Source organism: Cheilinus undulatus, linkage group 6, assembly GCF_018320785.1.
Source record: "Cheilinus undulatus linkage group 6, ASM1832078v1, whole genome shotgun sequence".
In the NCBI taxonomy this organism is placed as follows: domain Eukaryota; kingdom Metazoa; phylum Chordata; class Actinopteri; order Labriformes; family Labridae; genus Cheilinus; species Cheilinus undulatus.
In genome coordinates this window covers 28,215,940-28,238,258 of record NC_054870.1, presented here as the reverse complement: position 1 = coordinate 28,238,258, position 22,319 = coordinate 28,215,940, and the positions used below count along the sequence as shown (strand labels likewise).

General features: G+C 38.7%; 1 protein-coding gene across 8 annotated transcripts in view; it reads left to right on the top strand.

Moving 5' to 3' along the window:
* The window catches only part of cep170aa (centrosomal protein 170Aa), a 46,432-nt gene that overhangs the window by 6,906 nt on the left and 17,207 nt on the right, over window positions 1-22,319 (top strand). For 6 of the 8 annotated variants that reach the window (XM_041789286.1, XM_041789288.1, XM_041789285.1 and 3 more), the window contains exons 2-10: window positions 2,954-3,013; window positions 3,434-3,570; window positions 7,327-7,416; window positions 9,620-9,698; window positions 9,936-9,994; window positions 10,088-10,319; window positions 13,178-13,315; window positions 16,834-17,007; window positions 17,468-17,773. In XM_041789286.1, coding sequence (XP_041645220.1) covers window positions 3,466-3,570; window positions 7,327-7,416; window positions 9,620-9,698; window positions 9,936-9,994; window positions 10,088-10,319; window positions 13,178-13,315; window positions 16,834-17,007; window positions 17,468-17,773 — 1,183 coding nt within the window. In that variant the 5' untranslated portion in view covers window positions 2,954-3,013; window positions 3,434-3,465. Of the gene's footprint in view, window positions 1-1,006; window positions 1,063-2,757; window positions 2,768-2,953; window positions 3,014-3,433; window positions 3,571-7,326; window positions 7,417-9,619; window positions 9,699-9,935; window positions 9,995-10,087; window positions 10,320-13,177; window positions 13,316-16,833; window positions 17,008-17,467; window positions 17,774-22,319 lie in introns of those variants that run through there. The other 2 variants (XM_041789283.1, XM_041789284.1) reach the window with 2 other exon arrangements.

The following is a 22,319-nucleotide window of genomic DNA, read 5'->3' as shown; positions in this document are numbered from 1 at the left end:
TACTTATATAATGAATCATGGAAAATGGAAACGCTGAGCAATAACTCTGGACTGATAAACATGATTGCATGTCCCTGCTTCATAATTAACCACATGTCTGAACATAATATTGTTTATTGGTCATTTTAGCGAACAATCGATAATAAAAGCAATGCCCTTTCTAGTTTGCTTATAACCTGCTTCTCTTTCTTGATATTCTAGAGGATTTTCAAACAGCATTAGTCTTATTTTTTAGCTGTGAATGAGCAGCCACATGTAGATGACACTTGGCTCTTCATTTATTTAATGCAATAAAAAAAATCGACATGACAGCTTCTATGGAATTGAATATGTCTGAGCTATCCACTACAGGAAGTGCTGCGCACATGCTTCCTCTCTTCACTACCATCTCCTCTAGACAAAGAGTTCACAGTCATCTCCGCATAATCCCTCCCTTTCACTCCTTGATATTGTGTGTAAGGTCTGGGGGCTGGGGAATTCCTGCTAAAACCATGAGGTCACTATTCCTCCTATAATTTGAGCTACTGAGACAAAGTCAAAAGAATAACTGTTGATATTTGCATGTATTTAACTGTTAAAAATGTGAAGAACTCATACATAAGAAGCCATTTCTTTTGCATCTTGTCTTGCTTCGCGTTTCAGAAACAGAGATATAACATTGTAGCAGTTTACCTGTCATTGCAAGAACTTAGAAGTAGCGAATAATGTGTGAATCTGTTTAATATATTAACTGTCAAATTTCTTTCATTAAAAATTAGCCAAGGTGACATTTTCGAATGCATGCAAAATGCCCAAAAACTGCAGTTACCAAATTTCTATGTACACATGAAGTAAATTCTCATATTTGATCAAAAGAACAAGATCATATTTTAGAAATATTATATAACAGATTATATTATATAACTGTTTGATAATCCACTATATTAGAGTTTTAATGCGGTTAAATGTTGTTCAATTTTCCATCATATTTAGGCCAGGAAATCCAGGATACAAAATCTGTCTGAAAATCGTATCATTAGGACTGTGAGGAACACATGTTAAGCAGACAGCTAAGTCTTCTTGGTAAGACCCACCGCTGCATTCCCTCTGTATGCCATGTCTTTCATGTGTGATAGCATGAAGGACTTTAACAGCATGGTACAGGCTGGTATTCAGGCTCCTCAACCACATTATCGTTAACCTTGCATTCTGCAGTAACTGTGTAGTTGTTAAAAGATGCCAGGCTTCAGATGCTTTAGTTTCAGTGGGGAGGGGTAACAACACATAATTATAGTGTAATGGCAGGCACTGCTGTTGTTCTTCATAGGCTTTCACTGATAATGGTTGCAGAGCTGTTCTAGTGCAGCATCAGATCTGAACATGTTTTGTGTTCCGCATCACATGTATGAAGGGGTCATATGACGTGGTCATTGTCATTCCTGTAGGAACATGTTCACCAGTCAGAGGATGGGAATCATATGAACATGAGAAACTGAGCTGAAAACTGTTCAGTGACAGTTTTGTCAGAAATTGCTCAGCTTGTTCATGCTTAGTGATTCTATTCTTAGTATATTTTTACACTGTTACAGGCAAATTTAAATCAGTTTTGGACAAACCAGTTTTGAAAATGTGTTTGAGTCAAAGGTCACCCCATCTTTGTTATTTCATATGTATGTTTCAGTCTCTCTTTAAGAACAACACTACAGCAGCAATAAAGATATATTAGAAAACAGCACTATACAATCACAACATGTTGTAGCATTTTGTAACACTTGAAATGCAGCATAATAGTAAATAAATAAGTCTCTTAAATGTCCGTATTAAATGTTGGCATGTCAAATAAAGCCCTTAGATATTCTTTCATGAAAACAGATCCTTTTTACACTTTTTACATCAGTGACAGCTGTTGCTTTAGTGCCTGCATCTTCCCAACAGCATCGTGCAAGAGGTTGTTAGAGGGGTGTAGATGATTAAAATTTTACCCAGGGATTACTGAGTTGGTATACCAAGTACTTATGAGGTCAAGTGAGCAAGTACTTAGCTGAATAATCTTTAATTCCGTCACTGATGGGCTTTGCTTGGCATTTTCTATACAAGATAGAGGGTCTGTTATTTTAGTGCCTCTTGAAATTACCATGAAAACCTTCCCTTTGAAACCTGTATAGTGATGAAATAAATAATCAGAAATACTGTTTAAAATTTCTCAACATCAGTATTAATTTAAAAATTAAGGCTTCACTCAATGCAGAAAATTTCTACCTCGTTCTGAGGTGCTCTGTGTGTATTGTTTTTATTTTGTGAAAGTGTAAAAAATCAAATTTTGTAAAGTTGCTTTCAGTGATTTATTGTACAGCATTCGTCAGTCAGACAGGCTCAATCTTAAACACTTGTTTGGCCAGAAATCAAACTGAACTTCTAACAATCCAGAGGGCCAGTTTAAAAACAGTCATTAAGTTAGCATGTCGGTCAATCCTTCCAGGCCTGAGAAGTTGGAAAGTCAGAGTGGCTGGCTTTGACCTCCTTTTCAGCACATCTGAAGGAGAGCAAGGGGAGGAGGAAGGCGAGAGGGAAAATAAATGTCCTGCTGGGGAGGCCAGCCAACATTCCTACATCACTTCCTCCTCTAACATCTGGCAATGATCAGGGCAGGCAAACAGGGAGAGAGAGGATGTATCTTACTGGCTGGCTTAGTGTTCACTTCCAGACGTAGTCTCTGCGGCATCACATTACAAGACCGCCTACTGAACCTCATTCCCCCCACAAGCAAAACAAAATGAAGCAATATGGAGTGTTGTGATTTAGTGGATCTATTCACTTCTTTACACTTTGTCTATCACTGTGCTGTTTTATTACTTTACTTTTTTGCATTTTAGCTTTTTGTATCATATAACATAAAGCAATATCTATGTGTATGTCTGCCTCTATGTTATAAATGAAAAGAAGACTAAACATTTTACTTTTTATCCCCATTCAGGATGGCCTAGCTGTGTTTTGTTGGCAGCAGTCTATCATCAGTGAGATACCCGGACCAGAGGTGTGTATTTCAGATGCGCTATTTTATTTTTAAACAACATTTTTGCATTTGCTTCATTCTTTCTTCAAGATAAGGCAAATAGATGATCTCTAAACACTTTTTAAATTCATTAAACTTATTTCACTGAGATCTTTATTTTATTTACTATTTTTTGTAATATCCTACACCAGTCTCTGTATTTCTCCATATGAGGCATTAGAGTCATTTTTATTTAGAGAAGCAGGATTTTCTTTCATTTTACATATAGATGTTTCTATCCTGACTTGTGGACATTTGCCTGAGTAGCATTTCCATATAAAAGTGTAATCCCTCAGGAGCAATTTACGTCTGCAGGATTTGCCACTGCCAGATTTGATCACTTTTTATTTGACTACACAAGTGTCCTAAACTTTCTCTTCTTGTTTGCTTCTCTGTGTGTAGGTGTGTACCAGGGGCAGACACAGGTTGCAGCGATGAGTGTGACCTCCTGGTTCCTGGTTAGCAGTGGGGGGACACGCCACCGACTGCCTCGGGAAATGATCTTCGTTGGCCGTGATGACTGTGAACTAATGCTACAGGTGAGAACTCTTAACACATGTTTCTTCACTGACAGCTTCAATAAACCAAAGGGGACAAGACGCTGTTGCCATGTGCTGTTTTTTTTCTCCAGTCTATGCTGCAGGAGGAAATGGCAGTCCTAGTCTTAGAAAGTTACTTGATTTTGAGATTATATGATAGGCTACCAGAATACACATAGCCTGACACTCTTGAAGGAGTTTCTCTCAGTGATGTAAATAACCTGCTGGCCTCATTACAGTCAGTCTCATTAGCTAACTGTTCAGAGTGTTTTTTTTTATTAGCCCTGACTGCTTGAACTGTTGTTTAGCAGGGTTGTTTTTATTTCCTCATGTCTGTATGTGTGTGTGTCCTCAGTTGGTATCAGTGCAGCTGTGCACACATCTAGGGAGACTGTGTGTACGTTCATGTGTACCTCTGGTCACCATACTATTAATAGAAAGTGGGGCAGATACCTCCTGAGTTAGATCTTATCTGACTGACTCAGTTGTAGTGGGTAGGGGGTGCAACCATGGCAGCAGTCTCTGTTATGACATTACATGTCGAGGGAAGTTTAACTGGTACCAGTGCCCTTCTGAGTCTTAGACTCTGAGGAACATAGTCAGTACTTGCTCTTATTTTGTTTCTTTTTTTTATTACATGGGTGAAAGGGACCTTTGTAGATCGCTCTTCAGTCTAATTGAATAACAAACAATTAAGTTACTGTGGTTGTAATATCATATTATTTAAATATTATACATAGTTCAGGCTTGTTGATTTTCACACAGCCAAAACTTTAATTTGCACTTTTCATGCTTTTTTTTCAGATTAACCCTACATCCTTGGTTTTTTCTTAATTTCATATATCTCTAAGTTCAGGAGCCAACTTTTCATCTCAACTGAGAGGATGTACATTATATATGAGGACAGTTATATAGATGGCAGGACTGTGTCTAAAGCTGACCTTGATGCCCTTTAAGTCTGCTGATTGCTGAGTTTTTATTACTGTCCCTGCTTGCCTATTTCCTTTCACAGTCCTCTTCTTTGCTAAGGAAACTTATGAATAGAAGTAATAGCGGATATTCACTGAAACATATAGAGTTGTTCCCCCAAGTAAAAACTTTGGGGAAAAATTTGTAATATATCTCTGATGACTAGCACCCTGCTCATGTGTATATGTTGTATCCCTTCCTTTGGGATATCTTTGGGCTGATGGGATGATACAGAATATTACAAATTGAGGGCATCTTTGGCTTTTGTTTGTGTGTTTGTCCATTACTTTGTGTAACTGCTTCTTTACCTCCATGTGACTGCTTTATCAGGCTAATGTCTGATCACATGGCTACATATTGAGCTGCTTTTTCATGCACTGAATTTAACACAAATGCAGTGCGTGCACACTCACAGAAAGAAATAGCGAATAGAAAATGATCACCCTACAACTTGAGTGATCTGAATGTTTGGTAAATACTCTGATGTCATTACTCTGAATTGGCCATCAATCACTGTTTTTGACAGTGCTGTTTGTGGGCTCTAGCAGAATAATCAGAAAGGGTTCTTGCTTTATAGCAAAGGAAGGAGAGAGAAATAATGACAGCAACATAGTCAGCATAAATTCAGCCTTTATCACATAATACAGTTTTTCCCTGGTAGCTCTAACCAGATACAAACTTGGTCAGGTGGACTGTTGAAACCTTTTCTGTCTCCTAGGATTATCTCCTCAGTCTCATAGCTGAACTTGTCTGCAGTTTGTGTGTGGGTGTTATTCCTGTTTTCTTGATGAATCATATTTGCCTCTTGTCTCTGTCTCTTTCTATATTCCTGATCATTTTCTCTTGTTTCATTTATTTTCTGCCTGATCATTACGCTTTCACCCTTGCACTTTTTGGTATATTCTAATTTTGAACACATTATTCTACTTCAGATGTATTTACTTTGCTGACTCTCATTTAAGTTATGCTGAGCTCCTTACATCTGCGTTCTCTAGCTGTATCTTCAGATATTCAGTTGGTCAGCAGTATTTCTGCTGGTAGCAGCATGAGTCTGCTTGATCCTGTGGAGTGAAGCCCAACACGCGGCTCAGTTGGTTTCTATCCTGTTTGATCTATCCTAATCTCTCTAAGGTAATCATCATGGTTGGCCCTCTGAAGTTGCTTCTCTTGGGTTAACTTCTGAAACACTACAGCCTTTTTATTTACATTTTTGATCCAGCAGAGGGTGCAGGCCAAGTAAGGCCAAGGTAGGGAGTAATGAGGTTACAGGAAAGTTCTGTAAGTTGAACGTGAAATTAATTAAAGAGAATCACAAGAGACTGACTGTATCAATAAAATCATTGTTTTCTGGTGTGGATCTTTTTACAATTTCACTCTCTATATTGTCAAATGTAGTAAAATGTTTAAGAATATTAAGAACACTTAATATTTGTTGTATGGACTTCAGTTAATACATTGACATTGCATTAGATATCATCACCATATGTGATCAGCATTGGAGAACACAAGTACTTTAATTTCAAAACTAGCAACACCAAATAATGAGCTAATCACTGAGAAATGTCTGACACCAAATATGACATCAGGCATGCAGCTGCAAACTCGGGTACAGCAGACTTTTAAACTATTAAAGCTGAAATTACATTTAGATGTCATCTTTCTCATATAACACTAAATAGACCTAGGAGAAATGATCAATTTTTTTAATGTTTTTTTTCCCTATGTTTTTTAAAAGGTTTCTTAACAACTGGGAGACTGCAGCAGATTAGCAGTCAATTCAGGGTTAATACTTTGATGCGTGATTGGATTCATAAGAAAGATATATGTCAAATGTGACATTGTTAGCTTCAGATTTCTTTAAAACTGAGACACATCTCTTTTTTTTTTTTTTTACAGAGGATTGCAGTCTTTGTGCTGGAAACAATTTACAATCAAAACTGCTGATAGGGACTTCGGAACACTTCAGAAAATCAATACTTTCACCTTGAGTCCTTTATTGTGCCATTGCTCTCCCCAGTCTGTGTCTGTGCATGTATTAAGAGCTGTGCATGAATGTGAAGGTCTTTGATTGCAGTGTGAAAGACATTGAAATTCCTGAATAGATGGACTTACAAACATCAAATATTCACAGTCAGTTATGCATTCTTGACATAAGATGCTCATAATGCCACAGAGATTTAGCATTGCACATTGGGCTCGAGTATGGTTGTGAAACTATTCTTCAGTTCACAGTCAGACTCATGCTTTCTGTAATGTCAAGGTGTACAAAATGTCAGTGATGCATAAAATGTACCAACTGTGAAGATTAGCTTGGTAAAGAATAAAAAAAGAATCTTCTGCCTGTAAGGAAATCTGGACAAACAGCTTTCTATTATTATTACTTAGTTAACTTGGTAAATTAACTTGAGCTTGTACGGAGGTTTTCTAGTCATCTGAGCACTCAGAGAGCTTGATACCCCACATGTCACACTCAAACATTTAAATCCATTTGCACACTGATGGCAGTAGCTACTATGTAAAGTGTCCATCAGTATTAAATAATCCCATTCATATTCATTCACACACCACTGTCACAGCAGTGGGAGCTATTTGGGGTCAGATGTCTTACTCAAGGACACATTTACAAGGGACTGAGGAGCTGGGGATTGAACCCCCAATGTTTTGGTTGTGAAATGGCCAACTTTATCACAAACCCACAGCCACCCCATAATCTCAATTTAATTTCAATTATATCATTATGCACTCTAACTGGCTTATGCTTTGTGTGTGCGTTTGTTTTCTTTAAAGTCCCGCAGTGTGGATAAGCAGCATGCAGTCATCAACTACGAGCCAGGGACTGACGAACACAAGGTCAAGGACCTGGGCAGCCTGAATGGGGTGAGTACATAAATAGAAACATGCAAATCAGAGAGAGAGGTGAGGACAAAGACAAAGGACAAAAGAGACAAGAAAAAAACTGTGGAGAGAAGGGTGTCATATAATGTCAGAGGGATGGGGAGAAATGAGAGAGGTTCTAAGGAAGATGGATTGAGCACACACATGATGAGAAATTAATAGAAAAGGAGAGAAAGAGCAAAGATCACTCAGATTACACATCCTGGAGCAGAGGTTTGTAAGGGTCATTTGTTTTTGTTTTTTTTTTCGGCAGTCAGTGTGACCTTCAATTTTTCAGCTGTTAATCAATCTCTCTGTCAGTAATGATTTGTATCTGGGCTAAGGTCAGTTGGTATCCAAACCTAATTATTCAAATCACAACCAATCTAATCAGAGTGTTAAAAACACAAATCACTGCCTATGGACTGCGGCCACTTTGCCATTATTTGGAAAAAAAATAAATATTAACATTTCAGTTATAGAATTATATGTTAATGTATATTAATGTATATGTTATGCACAACAAAAATGTGACAGTTTTTAAGGGTGGGTGTTATTGTGTCTACAGTTTATCTGTCAAAGTAGCTCTATGACCAATTATGGCAACCGTCTGGGCATTTGCGTACATGTATTTGATTCTATCACAGTTTTTTCTGCTCATATTAAGTTGAGCTACACAGCAGCTTTTAAGCATTTGTCAGTGGCATGTTCCTCCTGAATGTGGTTCTGACCCACGCCCTTGCAGGGTCCAGCTTTGGTGAATGTTGCTTGATGATGCAATGCTAGCCCAGTCTGTGGTCTTGGCTGGCTGTTAAAATGTATTTTGGAGGATATACAGTGAATCACTAACTGAGCATAAAGTAGATTAACAAACTGAGGGATTAAAGATACACCAGAGCTGACAAGCATTTCTGTAACTTTGAAAGCAATTCTGTATCATAAACTTGAGACTCATAAATGACCTCTGTGTTTCTCCCAGTTTAGCTATGCTTCACTTTTCTCTTTGACGTTATAGCTCAGTAAACCCAGGCCACATGCTGTTAGTCATGTGTAGTGATTAGCATTCAGTCACAGCACACCAGATTGGACACATAGGCGTTCCTCACATCCTTTTCCTTCTCTTAGACAGGAAGATAGAGTCAGAGCCACTTCCTGCTGTGTCATTGACCATGCAGCTTCTTTGGCAGGATTTAGAGGAAGTTTTCCCCTGCTGAGTCAGTAGATAAATGGAGATCTGCAACTCTTCTGAGGAAAAAATATCTGTGTCTGAGCTGTGGTACATTTTTCTCCAACACTCAGAGTGTCATAGTTGTTTTTGTTAGGCTGTCTGGAATTGATCTCACATAAAGGGAGGCAGGAATGTTTTATTACAACAGCAGTGCTAGCATGATAGAATTTCATTAGCAGTTCAGTGAAACCCGATCGGCCTGAAGGCTGCATGGTACTTTGTAGAAGGAGAGGAAGGGGGAACTGGAATGGAGGAAAGGAAGAAGTAGGAAAGGAAACAGTTAGAAGTATAGACACTCACTGTCATGCTTAGACCTGGCTATGGTAGACTGATTTCTTATAAGGACACACCAGACTCAGCTGACTCAGCTGTTTACAATGATTTTATTCAAACCTGGTTCTCATTGACCTTATGCAGGTTTAACATCAATGATTGGCAGCAACATATTGCACAGTCATACATCTAGGGCTAATGTCTTATTTACATTTCAGCAAGAGATGGTGTTTTCACTTGATGGAAAATGTTACTTTTACTTTTGACAGCTGGATTGGCAGTTGACCTTTAACTTAAAGTTTACTATAACATTCAATGGTCCAACAAACTATTTAACTGATGGCTGCTTTCTTCTGTAATGAAAATTAAATGAGCAGACTGTATAAATATGTGTTACTTTACTGTTCTAATACTTTATGACAGGGTAATCAAAAACAACTTAGAAAATAACTAACAGATACATCAATATTAAAAAACATTTACGATGCTTAGATATAAGCAGAATTACCACATCAAAATGAAACATTAAGTTAATGTGACTTCAATTGCCTAATAGTCCATTGTCTTTACTTTTTTCCAGTTATTTAAAAAATACTTCCTGTTTTTGATTATTAATGAATTTGTGTTTGTCTAATGTCTTTTCTAATCTTACCTTTGGTTAAATATTTACACTGGTTCTTGTTTTGCTTTCTTTTCCCTTGCCAGACCTTTGTTAATGATGTTCGCATTCAGGAACAGATGTACATCACTCTGAAGCTGGAGGACAAGCTGAGGTTTGGATATGATATCCTTTTTCTCCAGCCCTCGTGTGACTATCAGTGAATTTAAGGAGCACATTGAACAGCCACTTTAAGCCCAAGCAGAGTATTTTAATTATTTCCAAAAATACTCGTAATTAATAAAAATAAAGATAGTATTATGGGCAGTAGTAAATAGTTTCATTTGTACGTTTACATTATGTGTATCCATGTGCTTGTATCATAACTGTGAGGCCAGTATTTCCTTAACCTGTTAGCTTCACATACCAACCTGTTCACAGTAGTTAGAGGAGAGCTCACAGTTCCTGAGGAGGCTCTGAAGGTAAGACATGCATACGCATCTTCATAACACACACTTTCAAGTATCCATGTTCACCATGATACAGTCATACTGTTTTCAATTTCTTTTCTGCAGCATGAAAAATTTACCAGTGGCCTCCAGCTCAGCAAGAAGCCAGCGAATGGAGAAACCACTACTACCACAACCACTAGCAAGTCTCCCACTAAAACCCCCACAAAAACACTCAAGTCTTCAAGTGGCAGTAGCCAAAGGCCAGGAGGGAGCAGAGCAACAGACGGGGTCACTTTGTCCCAAGATCCACCAGCAAAATCTGTGGATTCTCACAAAACAGAGGAGAGGTTGGGAGGTGAGAGACTTATTCACAGAAATGTGATAATACAGGAATTTAGAAGCTGCTCCAGCTTTTTTGGGTTTAGGCTTGGGCGGTATCCACTTTTTAACACTGTCATACCCTCCCCACAGGTGAGCATGTTTATCATAGGAGTAAACATTTACTTCAGGACACTGGTTCAGATGATGTTTCTCTCTTTTTCCTCTCCGCACAGAGGTGCGCTTTTCCTCTCTCTTATCTCCGCTCCTTCCAGATCCATTATCAGACATAATAACCTATTATCATATAGGATGTGGGAATGTTTAGTAATGTCCAGCGTGCTTTTAAACAGATAAAGCTTGGCCTTTAGTATTATTTCTTCGAAGTGCAATAATGCCAACATTTATAGTTTCTATATGCTGGTATGTATGTGCGCATTCGTCGTTTGCCAAATTGGCCTGACATCATTAACAGAAATTCTGTCATCCCCTCTGAAGCCTCTTCACACACACAGTGGTGCTACTGTTGGAATGGACACAGACTCTCGAGGCATTTTTTTTTATAACCATCTGCTTTTTTATGCAGTACTGTCTACATGACTGTAATTAAGCGATAACGTGGCTATTTATTAATACCTCGGCACATGATATTACAGCTCATTTCTAGCTGGAAGTGACTTTAAGTTGAAGCCTTTATTTTACACCTTACAGGTAAGCAGAGATGGGTCAGGATGAAATCATCCTTGGTCTCCCTTTTTCCTCTCTCTCACTCTCCGTGTCTCTGTGCGTAATAGGTTATCTATATGACATCTTTACCCTATTGCACGAGGATAAGTTAAAATAAAAATTCACAGCTGTTATTATACAGTATCTATGAGTGTGAAGGAATGTCCAGTGTGCTTCCAAACAGATAAAGATCGGCGTTAATTATTTATATCCTTGTTGTGTTGCCTGGTGAGCTCTGTCGCCACAAGTTTACTTTATAGGAAGCTTATAAAATGTTGTGGACTACTTTAGAGCTTTAAATAACTTACAAGTATTGATAAACTTTATCTAAATTTCCACAAAAAAGGGCTCAAGAGAAGTTCAGACATTTTTAAAATGTGTTGATGGGGTAATTATTCTCAACTTTGCTGCTGCAGCACGCAACACCTGTGGTTATTAATAGCCTAAATAGGAACATTTCTCATCACTGATCTACACACTGAAAGAAGAATTAGCGTGTTTTTTGAACTCACAATACCGTGGATCACATTACAGCCAGCAGTGCACTTAAACATTTTAACTTTAGAGAGGAGCACACCGCTGTGCCAGCGTTATGCCAAGGAGCCAGGCCATTGCGCGTTCAAATACGCCAGTATCAGCGGCTTCATCATTTGCCAAATTGAAATGAAATCATAAGCAGGATATCATTTATCATGTTAAAGCATCTTCACACATTGGCAATGTTGCTGCTGGTGGAGGGGGATACATATTTTAAGGCAGTTATTTAAACCCGTTACATGGCACTGTCTTATTAACGGTAGTTGAAGCAATACCGTGTCTTTTTTTAAATCCCTGGTATATGGTATTACCGTATTACTGCCCATTCCTATTTTGTACCCAATATTTTTATCTAATGTTTATTTTTCCCCTTTGAAATTTAGAATTATTGAGTGCTATAATGATCTATTATGGGTATTAATACAGTAGCTAGACAAATATTAGGGTCTACATTTATGTTAGATTTAAAAACAAAACACCCCCCCCAAAGAAAACCCAATGTTGAACAGACTGGTGAAATTAACTGTGGTGGGGTTTTTCTGTAAGACCAGCAGGTGGTAGACATTGTCACAAGGGAACAGGCTCTACCTACCACACAAACATGCAGTCACTGTTTAATCATGAAGGACATTCAAATCTATGAGTGTCCCTATTAATTGACATTCCTGACCATGCTGGGTGCTAGCAGGGGTCCTGTTAAGCCCCAGATGTTGGAACCAGGCCATACTAGGCTTGAATTATTGTACAGATTAAGCATTAATAGGGTCAGGGTTCCTGCGTTATGCTAACCCATCTGCTGGTACTACTTTTCTTGAGGTACAGTAAGATTGATTGTCAGAAACATAACATGCATTTGCTCACATCAACCACAAATAAGCAAACACGCATGCAGTGTTGCATGTCTCCCTGTTTAATTTTCTTAATGACACCCTCTTTGTGGTTATGTGAAAGTAATCCTACAGTTTAACTTGTGTAATACTAGGCCTCACACACAGTATAACTCATAGTAAGTACACATTTTGTAGCTCTAATATAGAAGGCTCCTCCCTCCTGTGTGCAATTTGGTACAGAGGATCTAGAATTACTTGGTCGGTGATTGAAATTATATAACTCAGGTTTAGGGGTGCTTTAAAAAAAGCAGGCAAAAGATAGAAACACTTTGTATTTCTGATCCAGCTGGAGACTTTTTTACAGTCTGACTGTTTCTCTGAAGTGTTTCCTGTCACTTTATTCTGTACTATCCACTGAAAAAAGGAGTTACCACAGGAAGCTCATCCCATGTGAGCTTTCATTATAATGGGGACAGAGAGGCAAATGGAAAGTCCCTTTTTCATTGAAACAGCGTGAGTCTGAGAGAGAGAGAATGCACGTGTGTGTTTCCATCCTGATGCCTAAAGTTAGAAAAATAGGTCAGTGGTGCAAGACCCCACCAGAGGGGAATTAATTCACAAACAGAGAGAGAGCAGCTGGGCTCACTTTGTGTCATCATGATGCAATGAATAGTTTATGTCGACAGTTTATGCACAGTACATTATAAACATGTTAAAATTCCACAGTTAAGAATATATTTAATGAGGCACATTCTGTCAATGTTATTTTTAATAAATGCATATTTTTTTGCATCTATCTCAGGGGATGTTGCAGCACTTCCTCGTGGCACCCCCCTGTATGGCCAGCCGTCTTGGTGGGGGGATGGGGATGCAGACGATGAGAACTCCTTCAAACAGGAAACAAAGCCATCCAACAAAAAACATGACAGCTCCATGTCAGGTAGGATATATTCAAATTTTGAGATCTACACTGAAAACACAGAACACATTTTCAACCGTTTGATTTAAGCATACACTGCAAAAACTTGTATATAATCAAGTGACAAAATATTCATGGTATGGATGAATTGATGCATGTTGATCTTTGGTACCTTTGTTTTACACATTTGTAAAACAAAGGCAATTGATAATTTGATAAGCTCTGTCTGGAAATAAAGGTTTGAATTACAGTTTTAAACAGGACAACATTATTTAGTGTTAATAAAGTAGAAATATACTCATCAAAGACTTCAAAGAAAGCATATTAAACAACTTTGTAAAAAGTGAATCTGCAGAATAAATGTAGTACATTTATCATACAAGATAGCGATCACAACCCAATCAAACACTTTTTTTAATCAAAATTTTGTCTGAAATATCATTCTGGGCTTATACATTATAGGACCAATAAAGCAACACCTCTAACATGCTAACCTTCTTTGCTGCAGTCTCTTCAGCCTGTAACATTTTTGCATAAAATTTTTTAGCAAAACAGAAATAATAGAAGTGGTATTATACATTTAGTTGGCATGTATTTCTGTTTGCTTTAGTAAATTCACTTTTTGTGATCAGCCACAGATGAACAGCAGTTGCAAATTCAATCATGAAGCACATATGTTTTTTCTGTCCTATCGTGAAACAGACGCTTGAAGTTCGTGCCCTCTGTCTTTGTTTATTTGCTTTGTGTTGAGCAAAATGGGTATTGGCCAGCCAGTGTGTGTTTTTGTGTGTAACACAGCACAGTACTCACAGATGTTTTAGTCAGAGCCTGAATATGTGTAAGTTTGCTTACAATATGTGTGTACACACATACAAACTGACTGTTGGACGGTGGGGAGGGAGGGGGGACCTGCTATTTAGTGGTGGATTGTCAGAGTAACAGGATTAGAGGCTACACCAATAGACAGACAGCTCGTTGCTGTGAAATCAGTCTGTGCCAGGCTGGTTTAGAGTGGACAAGTGTGCTCAGAAGGAGTGGGGGGAGGTTAATCACAAACATTGGAGCAGACTGAAGAGTCTTCAAATCTCTCACCACATCTGGATGGATTGTCTGGCAGTGTCTTCACCAGCCTAAAAAGGAATACTTTTGTTTTTCAGTGTTTTTAAGTATCATTTTTTGTAATTATTTCTGCCTTATACAATGCAGATGTTTCTGTGGATTTAAGGAAATATTTCTTCATTATAGTGAGATCAAACTCTAATTAAGGAGTAAAACTGTGCAAGCGTGCCTGGGTGATTTGTAACCACGTAGGCTTTCTAAAAATCAAGCTGATGGGATTGGCTACTTCAGTCATAGAAGAGGGTGAGTGGATGGCATTTTACCTCCTCGGAGCACTGACTGCTTGACTGAGTGCTGAATAGATTTTGTGATGTTGGATTTGTTTGTGGAGCAGTCAGCATGCTCAGGAGGGGGGGTTGTTTAGATGATATGAGCTCTATATCTGCTGTTACAAACTGTTAAATCAGATACAATAGTAGAGGGGAAGTGAAAGAGTGTTTAAACACAGGAAGTAATTTTGTTTGAGTGTGTTTTTTGTTGCATGCATGTATATGTCAGTTAGGTTTGTCCTTTTCTTCCTGCTAGTGAATAGGCTGTGTGTCATAGCCCCCCACCCCCTTCCTTGTGTATTGTCACTTACTGCGATTGGGTTACGCCATTGCACCAGCTCCCCCATTCCTCCCATTACACACACTCAGACACACACTGTTCAAACAGACCACTCTCTCTCTACTGCAGCGATCATTAGCTAACCACTCTGTAATCTCTAGTAAGTATTCCTCTCAATTCCACATGACTTGGCTAATAGAGCTGTCAAAGGCTTTTAATTTGAGCAATAATTTACATCTGTCAAACATCATTGCTTATAACCTGTTCTTAAGCTCTTAAGTACTGTTACATTTGAATGAAAAACAAAAGTTGAAGACATTTTAACTGTTTGTTTAAGTTTTGGCACTGTCATTTAAAGCCAGACTTACCTAGTGCATTTTGTTAGTGCGTTTAAGTTCCCTTATATCTAGGAATATCTCAAGTAAAACTAAAGTCTTATGGTGCATTCCTTCTTTGTTTGTAGTAGTCTAAGTCTGTAGCACATTCAGTTTTAGTTTATACTGTTTTCATTTCACAGAAATAGCTAGGCGCTTCGCAGACAAGCCTTGTGACCTACAGTTACAAACATTGAAGCTCTGGTTGTATTTACACTCATTTGCAGTTATTACCTTTGTGTGACACGGGAGCTTAAGCTGTTTGTTACTCTAAATAGAGATGAGGAAATAGTTTGTTCTTCACCTGTGTATTTTGATACTTCATAGAGACCATTGATAGAAAAACAGACACTGAAGGGGCACTCATCAATTCATTTTTCCCACTTTGTTTGCTTAGTATGACTTTCACGAAGAAGTTGCTGCATCATTAATCATCATTCAGTGTACTTAAAGTCCTGATTTCAATAACTGAATCTACATTGTTCATCTTTCAGAACCTGCAGAGCTGTTTTTACTGCCAACTAAAGACCCACAGCAGATTGTCTCAAAAATGACTCAAAGGGATTTTTATACTCTAGTCTATTTGTATTGAAGATTAAATGAGTCCCAACATTCAAAGATACTGTTTTTGAGATGATCCTGAGTAGCTTTAGTCTTAGCTGCACAATCACATCTTAGAAAAAAATATTCATGAGAATAAACTTAAAATGGTTACTACTAATTTAATTCTGAAATGTCTGATTTTGTCTCTTGCTTCATATTGCCTATTGCCATATGTTTCCACATACGCGTCCCAATACAGAGCAGATGGCCACTTTCATTTCTGAAAGTATCATTCATCATATTCAGATCCAATAGAGGCTCTGTTTGTTTGCATGACCAGATGAGAAAGTAAATACTATGGGTTTTATCGAGCTCTATACTTACTGTATCCTCATAGGTGGCTTTAGTAAGTGTGCATGTACATCTGTATATGAATCAAAAGAATATACAAGAAAAAGAGATGGGATATATTTATGCTGCAGGGCTGTATTTTCTCCTAGAAGATGTTAATTTTGATAGATGGTGTGACAAAAATGCTGAAGAAAGGACCGTGATTAAATTAGTTTATTTGTTCCTTTTTTGACCTTATTGTATGACCTTTAGTAATGAAGCCTTTTCAATTATCAGACACCGTGACATTTTAAAAGTGGGATGTTCTGATATTAAATAATGTGCAACGCCTTGATAGAACCTGTGACAGATTGTTACCGCTCTCACCCTTGTATTGTATATTTAAGCTGTACAGAAGCGGATATTGTCAAAAAATCGCACAAGAAACAACTCAGTTCAGATTTACAGAAATTCTCATGAACAGTGTTTTTGTTATAAAATCATACAGGTTTTTAATCACCTGGTCAAACTGAGAAAGCTTAGGCAGGTTTCAAGAATAGGCCACATAAGATCAAAATGGAAATGATTCATTTTTGCAACATCTTTGCTTGTGTATATTCTCAGACAGCAAAGAGGGGCGTCGAGGGGAGAAATCTAAAGAGGACGGCTTTCATGCAGCCACCACCCACGATTCCAGTTACTTTGAGATCCCCACCAAAGAGGGTCACATGGCCAATAATGGCATCCATGAGATTCCCACCAAGGACACAGAGGGCACCACTACTCACTCCACAACAGGTAAATATTTGCTTTTTTCTGATCTGTTGAAAACACAAGTAACTGTGTTTGAAAATGTTCTGTCTTCTTTCACGACCTTTGTATTTCACAACAGTAGCAGAGGTAGTAAATCATGTCTCTATCTTTTAAATCAGTAAACTTCATGAATTTGCATAGAATTATTGTAAACGACTTATAAAGTCTATGTCATGTGAGAAAAGAACTGAGGCTCAAAGGGACTTTACTTTACACCATAATACGGGAAGTAATACCTACTTAAAGAGAGAAGCAATAACTCTGAAACTGACGCCATCAGCTGACTTGAGCATGTTTAAATAAATATCCACTTATTTATGAATAAGTCATAGTCATCTATATGTAAGTAAACTTTTCAACATGCTTCACCTAGCACAGCTATATTTATAGTCCTGACTGAGTGTGACTGACCCAGTTACGAAACTGTAAATGTTGTGCTCCACAGCTCAGGGTCACGCCTCCTTCACCATAGAATTTGACAACACATCTCCTGGGAAAGTCACCATTAAGGACCATGTGTCAAAGTTCACACCTGACCACCACAGATCTCGCTCCAAGAAGAGTGGAACAGGAAGTGGAGGAGCAGGAGGAAGAGACTTAAGCACACTACAAGCTGCTATGATGGCATCAGAAAGTAAGGTGGCAGATTGGCTGGCCCAGAATGACCCCACTCTGGTGCGCAGCGAGTCCACAGAGGATGACAGCAAAAGCATCAAGAGTGACGTACCGGTCCATCTGAAAAGACTTAAAGGTAGAGACTTTTTCCTGTTAATGTTCTTACGTGTGTGGATCATGTAAACGTTTTGAATGTACTATTTCTCTAATTCTTCCATGATCATGTACTCTTTCTTTTTCTCACAATTTTCTCATTTATATGTCGAAATCATAATTCATCTGGTTTAACTTAAAGGGAATAAGCATCATAAACTATTAATATACTGTATTTGTATTACAGTAATCATATTAAGTCTGAGTTTTCTGTTTGATAGGTGGGTTTAAAGGCAGTGACAACCAAAGCAGGAGATAATCAGCTAGCAGACAGAAACACTAAACCCCCACTGACTGGCACTTAATAACAAGACTAAGCATTTAGTAACATTAGAAAGACCACCCAATGATTTAATTTTAAGCATTTGCAGACCACTCAGGAGTACATACCTTACTCCACGTGTGAAGAAGTTAAGGGAAGTGAAAAGCTTACAAAGATAGTGCAAATGTTTCTTTTGGTTGATTTTTTTTCCTTTCTTGGCGATGTCCTTTTTATTGTCTTGTTTTTGCAAGGGTAAGGATAGGGCACTTTATTGTTGTCCTGGTTTATGTGATAAAATGATCACATTGCTAGTTCCAAATATTGATAAGTAAAAAAAAAGGGTCTTTGGGAGTTTCATTCATCATTATTTTTATGACTCTCTATAGTTGTGCTTATGACATGAATGACAGAAAGAGTGACTGAAGTCAACTGGTAACAGTTGACCGCAAGGTAAAACAAAATAAAAAACACAGCAGGATAATGGGAGACAGTGGTAAAAGAAGTTGTGTTAGTGTGACAAGTGGTAAAAACATTAAACTTTATAGCAGTGAATAGCTACATCACTCCTAAAGTTAACCTCTAAGGGGCATTTTATCTTTTTCATTTCATTAACTATTATGATTGTGATGGAAACATTTTCTGCCCAGTTAAGACCAAAGATCCATGGTGCATCAAGATCATTTAGAACATTGCTGGCAACTATGGCAACTGTCTGAAGTGAGACATCACAGCTCAATCTAGCTGTCTGATGATGGTGCCTGTGATTCAGTTCCTCAAATCACAAACAGTTGATTTTTGGACATTGCAAGCAGACCAGTAGGGAATGGAGAATGGAAATCTCACTTTGATATGCTACAAACACCAACAAATATTTGTTCTAAGTAGAATATTTCATTAGATACAATCATGCTTTACATATTAGAAAATTACAGCATCAGTTTTTTTTTTTTTTTGCTATTTTACTTTTCTCACAAAAACATCAGCCTGACCTCCTGTCTCCTCCATCAGGTTTGCATGTCAGCAGGAAAACCTGCCACTGTACTTGCTAAGACATGAGAAATTCAAGGCTCAAGTAGATACATTTGTCCATGTAAAAAAATAACTCAGCAGGTATCACTTAAAATAAGTTAAGAAAAAAAATCCCCGATACAATATATTACCAGACAAAATAGCACAATTCTGTGCTGTATTGATTTTTTTTCTCCCACCTCTATTAAATTGACTGTGAGACTTGTTGCATCATCTTCTCCAGTTACAGTGGTGTGAACTTGCTGGCTTTTGGAATGTAGCACATTGGCATGTTATTAGCAGCTGATAGTTTCAACTCATGCAGTCGAGACTCTTTGGTCTGAACTGGGCTTAAGTTATCAAGTCATGTGGATTCTGTGACATAACGTTATTTTATCATATCACTAGTGAGTGAGGTGGCTGAAGCATTTGGAATGCACATCTCCTGGGCCAAATCAAAGATCCAGGCATTTGTGTCTGTTAATGGTGAGAGCATAGAAGTTGTAGAGCAGTTCACCTGCCTTGGCAATGTAATCCATAAATCCACTGACTGCTAGGCTGAGATTAATCTTAGACTTGGACCCATGCATTGGTCAGTGGGTTTGCTGAGCGCGACAGTGTGGTGTTTCCGGACAAAAGTCAGTCTTTTGGTCCTTGGTCCCTCTAGTCTTTCTATACTCCTGTGAGTTCTGCACGTTGACTAATGGCCAGAGCCCCCGACTGGACTCCTTTGTAACAACTTCTCTCTGGTACATGTTTTGGTATTGTTAGCAAAACCGTGTGTCTAATGCTGACACGCTCTGAAGAGCAGGGATGATGAAAGATCAGCTGCCTGATACGGGAACAGCAGCTGTGCTTTTATGGGCACCTGGTGCACTTTCCCAGGCCAGATCCACCTCACTGCATACTGGGTGTCCAGGACCCACTGGGCTGGTCCAGACACCAGGGGCGACTGCTTGCGTCATGGAAGAGGTAGCTGGGAGGATGCCTGGAAAGATCTACTAATGCTTGATCTGACTAGTGCAAAAGGAAAAAACTTTTGTTATTGATACTGATGAGGGTACCAGTATCAGTAACAATTAAACATCCCCATCCCTGATTATGATGTATCATTACATGATTATTTTGCAATGTATCCTGATATTATCACTATAGTGGACCATATATGGTATATCTTATCATATTGTATCATGAGTTGCCCCGTGTTTCTCACCCATTTTGTTTGCCTAAACTGGCTTGTTGCTGTATCTTTGGTGTAAGGTCTGAGATTGCTGTGTGAATTGCATGCTTCTCTGCTTCTCTTTGTTTTCTTTACCTGAAAGCAGCCAACTGCTGAGTGTGCCTCTGCTGCCAGGGGGGTTTGTGAAAATGAATTAGACCAGGCATGGCTGTGCTTGGTTTCGTGGTGCCCGTACAGAGATATGAATGTAATGCTAAACTAGGCCGCTGTAGACTGCATGCTGTTCAAGAGTTAATTAAATGGAGGCCAATTTATGATGTTGCTGACATGTGTGGGGGGAGGGAAGAGCATACAGGAGCTGATAAAAATGGAAATCTTTTCGACAGGAGTTAAAAGCAGGGTGGCTAATTTATTAGATGTAGTACTGCATACATGCCAACTGAAAGGATACAGTGGCTCACCTGATGGATGATTATGTTGCTAAGTGACAGATTAACTTTAGGACAGCTAGACACTGCAGTTTTTCCATGAAGCAGTAACTGATTGATACTAGATTATCTTTGTACTTCAGTACCCAAAAGAGGAGAGGAAAATTAGACATGAGAAGGAATTTGATATGGTTGTGATATGAGTTAGCAAGTTCAAAACCAAGAGTATCTCAGAATAATGATTGAAAAAGGAGATGATAGCAAGAGAAGTGTAGAGGAGGAGAAGACAAAGAGGGGTGGTTAAGGCAGGTGAACAGCTGGATGGAGAGCTGCCCAATGTTGCTGGTTTTGCATAAACAAGGAGTTGAAAAAAGGAGAATCAGAGAGGTTGGTGAGAGGCTAAGAAAGGCGGGAGAACCTCACATAGCGAAGCATTTTCAGCAGTACCAGCAAAGGTGATTGGACAGAGAAAAGCAGAACAAGAGAGAGGGAGAAAGAGAGAGAGGCTTGTTGCCTGGACTGCAGTGCAAGCGGGGAATAAGCAGGGAGCATTTTTTGGCAGATAGTTGTTATAGTAACAGCTATGGAAAGAGAGGCTATGGGCACAGATTTGCAAATTGGCATTGATCCTCTCTTTGTGTCCATTAGAAGGCTGCTAAAGAGATGTGTGAGAAATGCATGTGAGTGCTGATGCAAGGCGTATGAGAACCATATGCTGCTCACATGTGGATCTGTGAATCTGTCGTGCCTGTGTTTGCTGCATGTGTGTATTTTAGACATGCTCAGTGCTGATCTGAAGACAAGCAGTGCAGCATGTGCGAGAAGAGGCGTGTGAGATGCTTAGGGTGTGTCATAGAGGTACTAGGCAGAGAGAGAAGCAGACGTTAAAGTAGAAAATTGAGATGAGGCAACTGAGGCAAATCTTTTGTTTTAACATCAAGGTGAGTATTTATTTTCTTGTGTAATGGGGCAATGCTGGGGATGTGTCTTTTAGCATGTTGTTTAATGGTTAAACTTATGAAAATCTGTACAATTTTGTCACTAATGACGTGACTGTGATCAGTATGAGGGTATGAATGTGCAATCTGAATGGTATTGAAGTTACAGTGCTATATATTGTGATTAAATCTTTATGCAAATAAACTATTCCAATATTAAAATGCCATTTTACCATCCTGTGGGCTGAAATACAACCATGTCAGTTTGTGTTTAAAGTTATATGATTGCTTGTTTGTTTTTGCAGAAGTGTATACATGTTAAGGAAGCACGTTCTTGGCTTGAGCATTCAGCTGTATGCAAAGTGTTTGTCCGCACATGTGGGTGTGTGTATGTGCATGTAGCCAGCGGTGGAGGCAGAGGCCAACTCTGCTGTGAGTCATGGTGGGGCAAACGGAGCAGAGCTCTGGACTCTCACAGATACCTCTGTTCTTCTCTGGCCCTACCAACAGCTTCTTTGTCTGGGGCACACAGCATGAAAGACCTGCCTCTCTGTCTGCTTATCTGCTGGTAGGCTCGAGCTACTGCTGTATCACTGCTGCTCTCCTGTTTTATTTCACTCATTCTGTTTTTCTTTGCTTTTTTACTGAAATATATACTTTGCTCAATTTCAAACAGGGATAAGAGACAGGAAAGAGTGAAGAGAGTGGGTGGT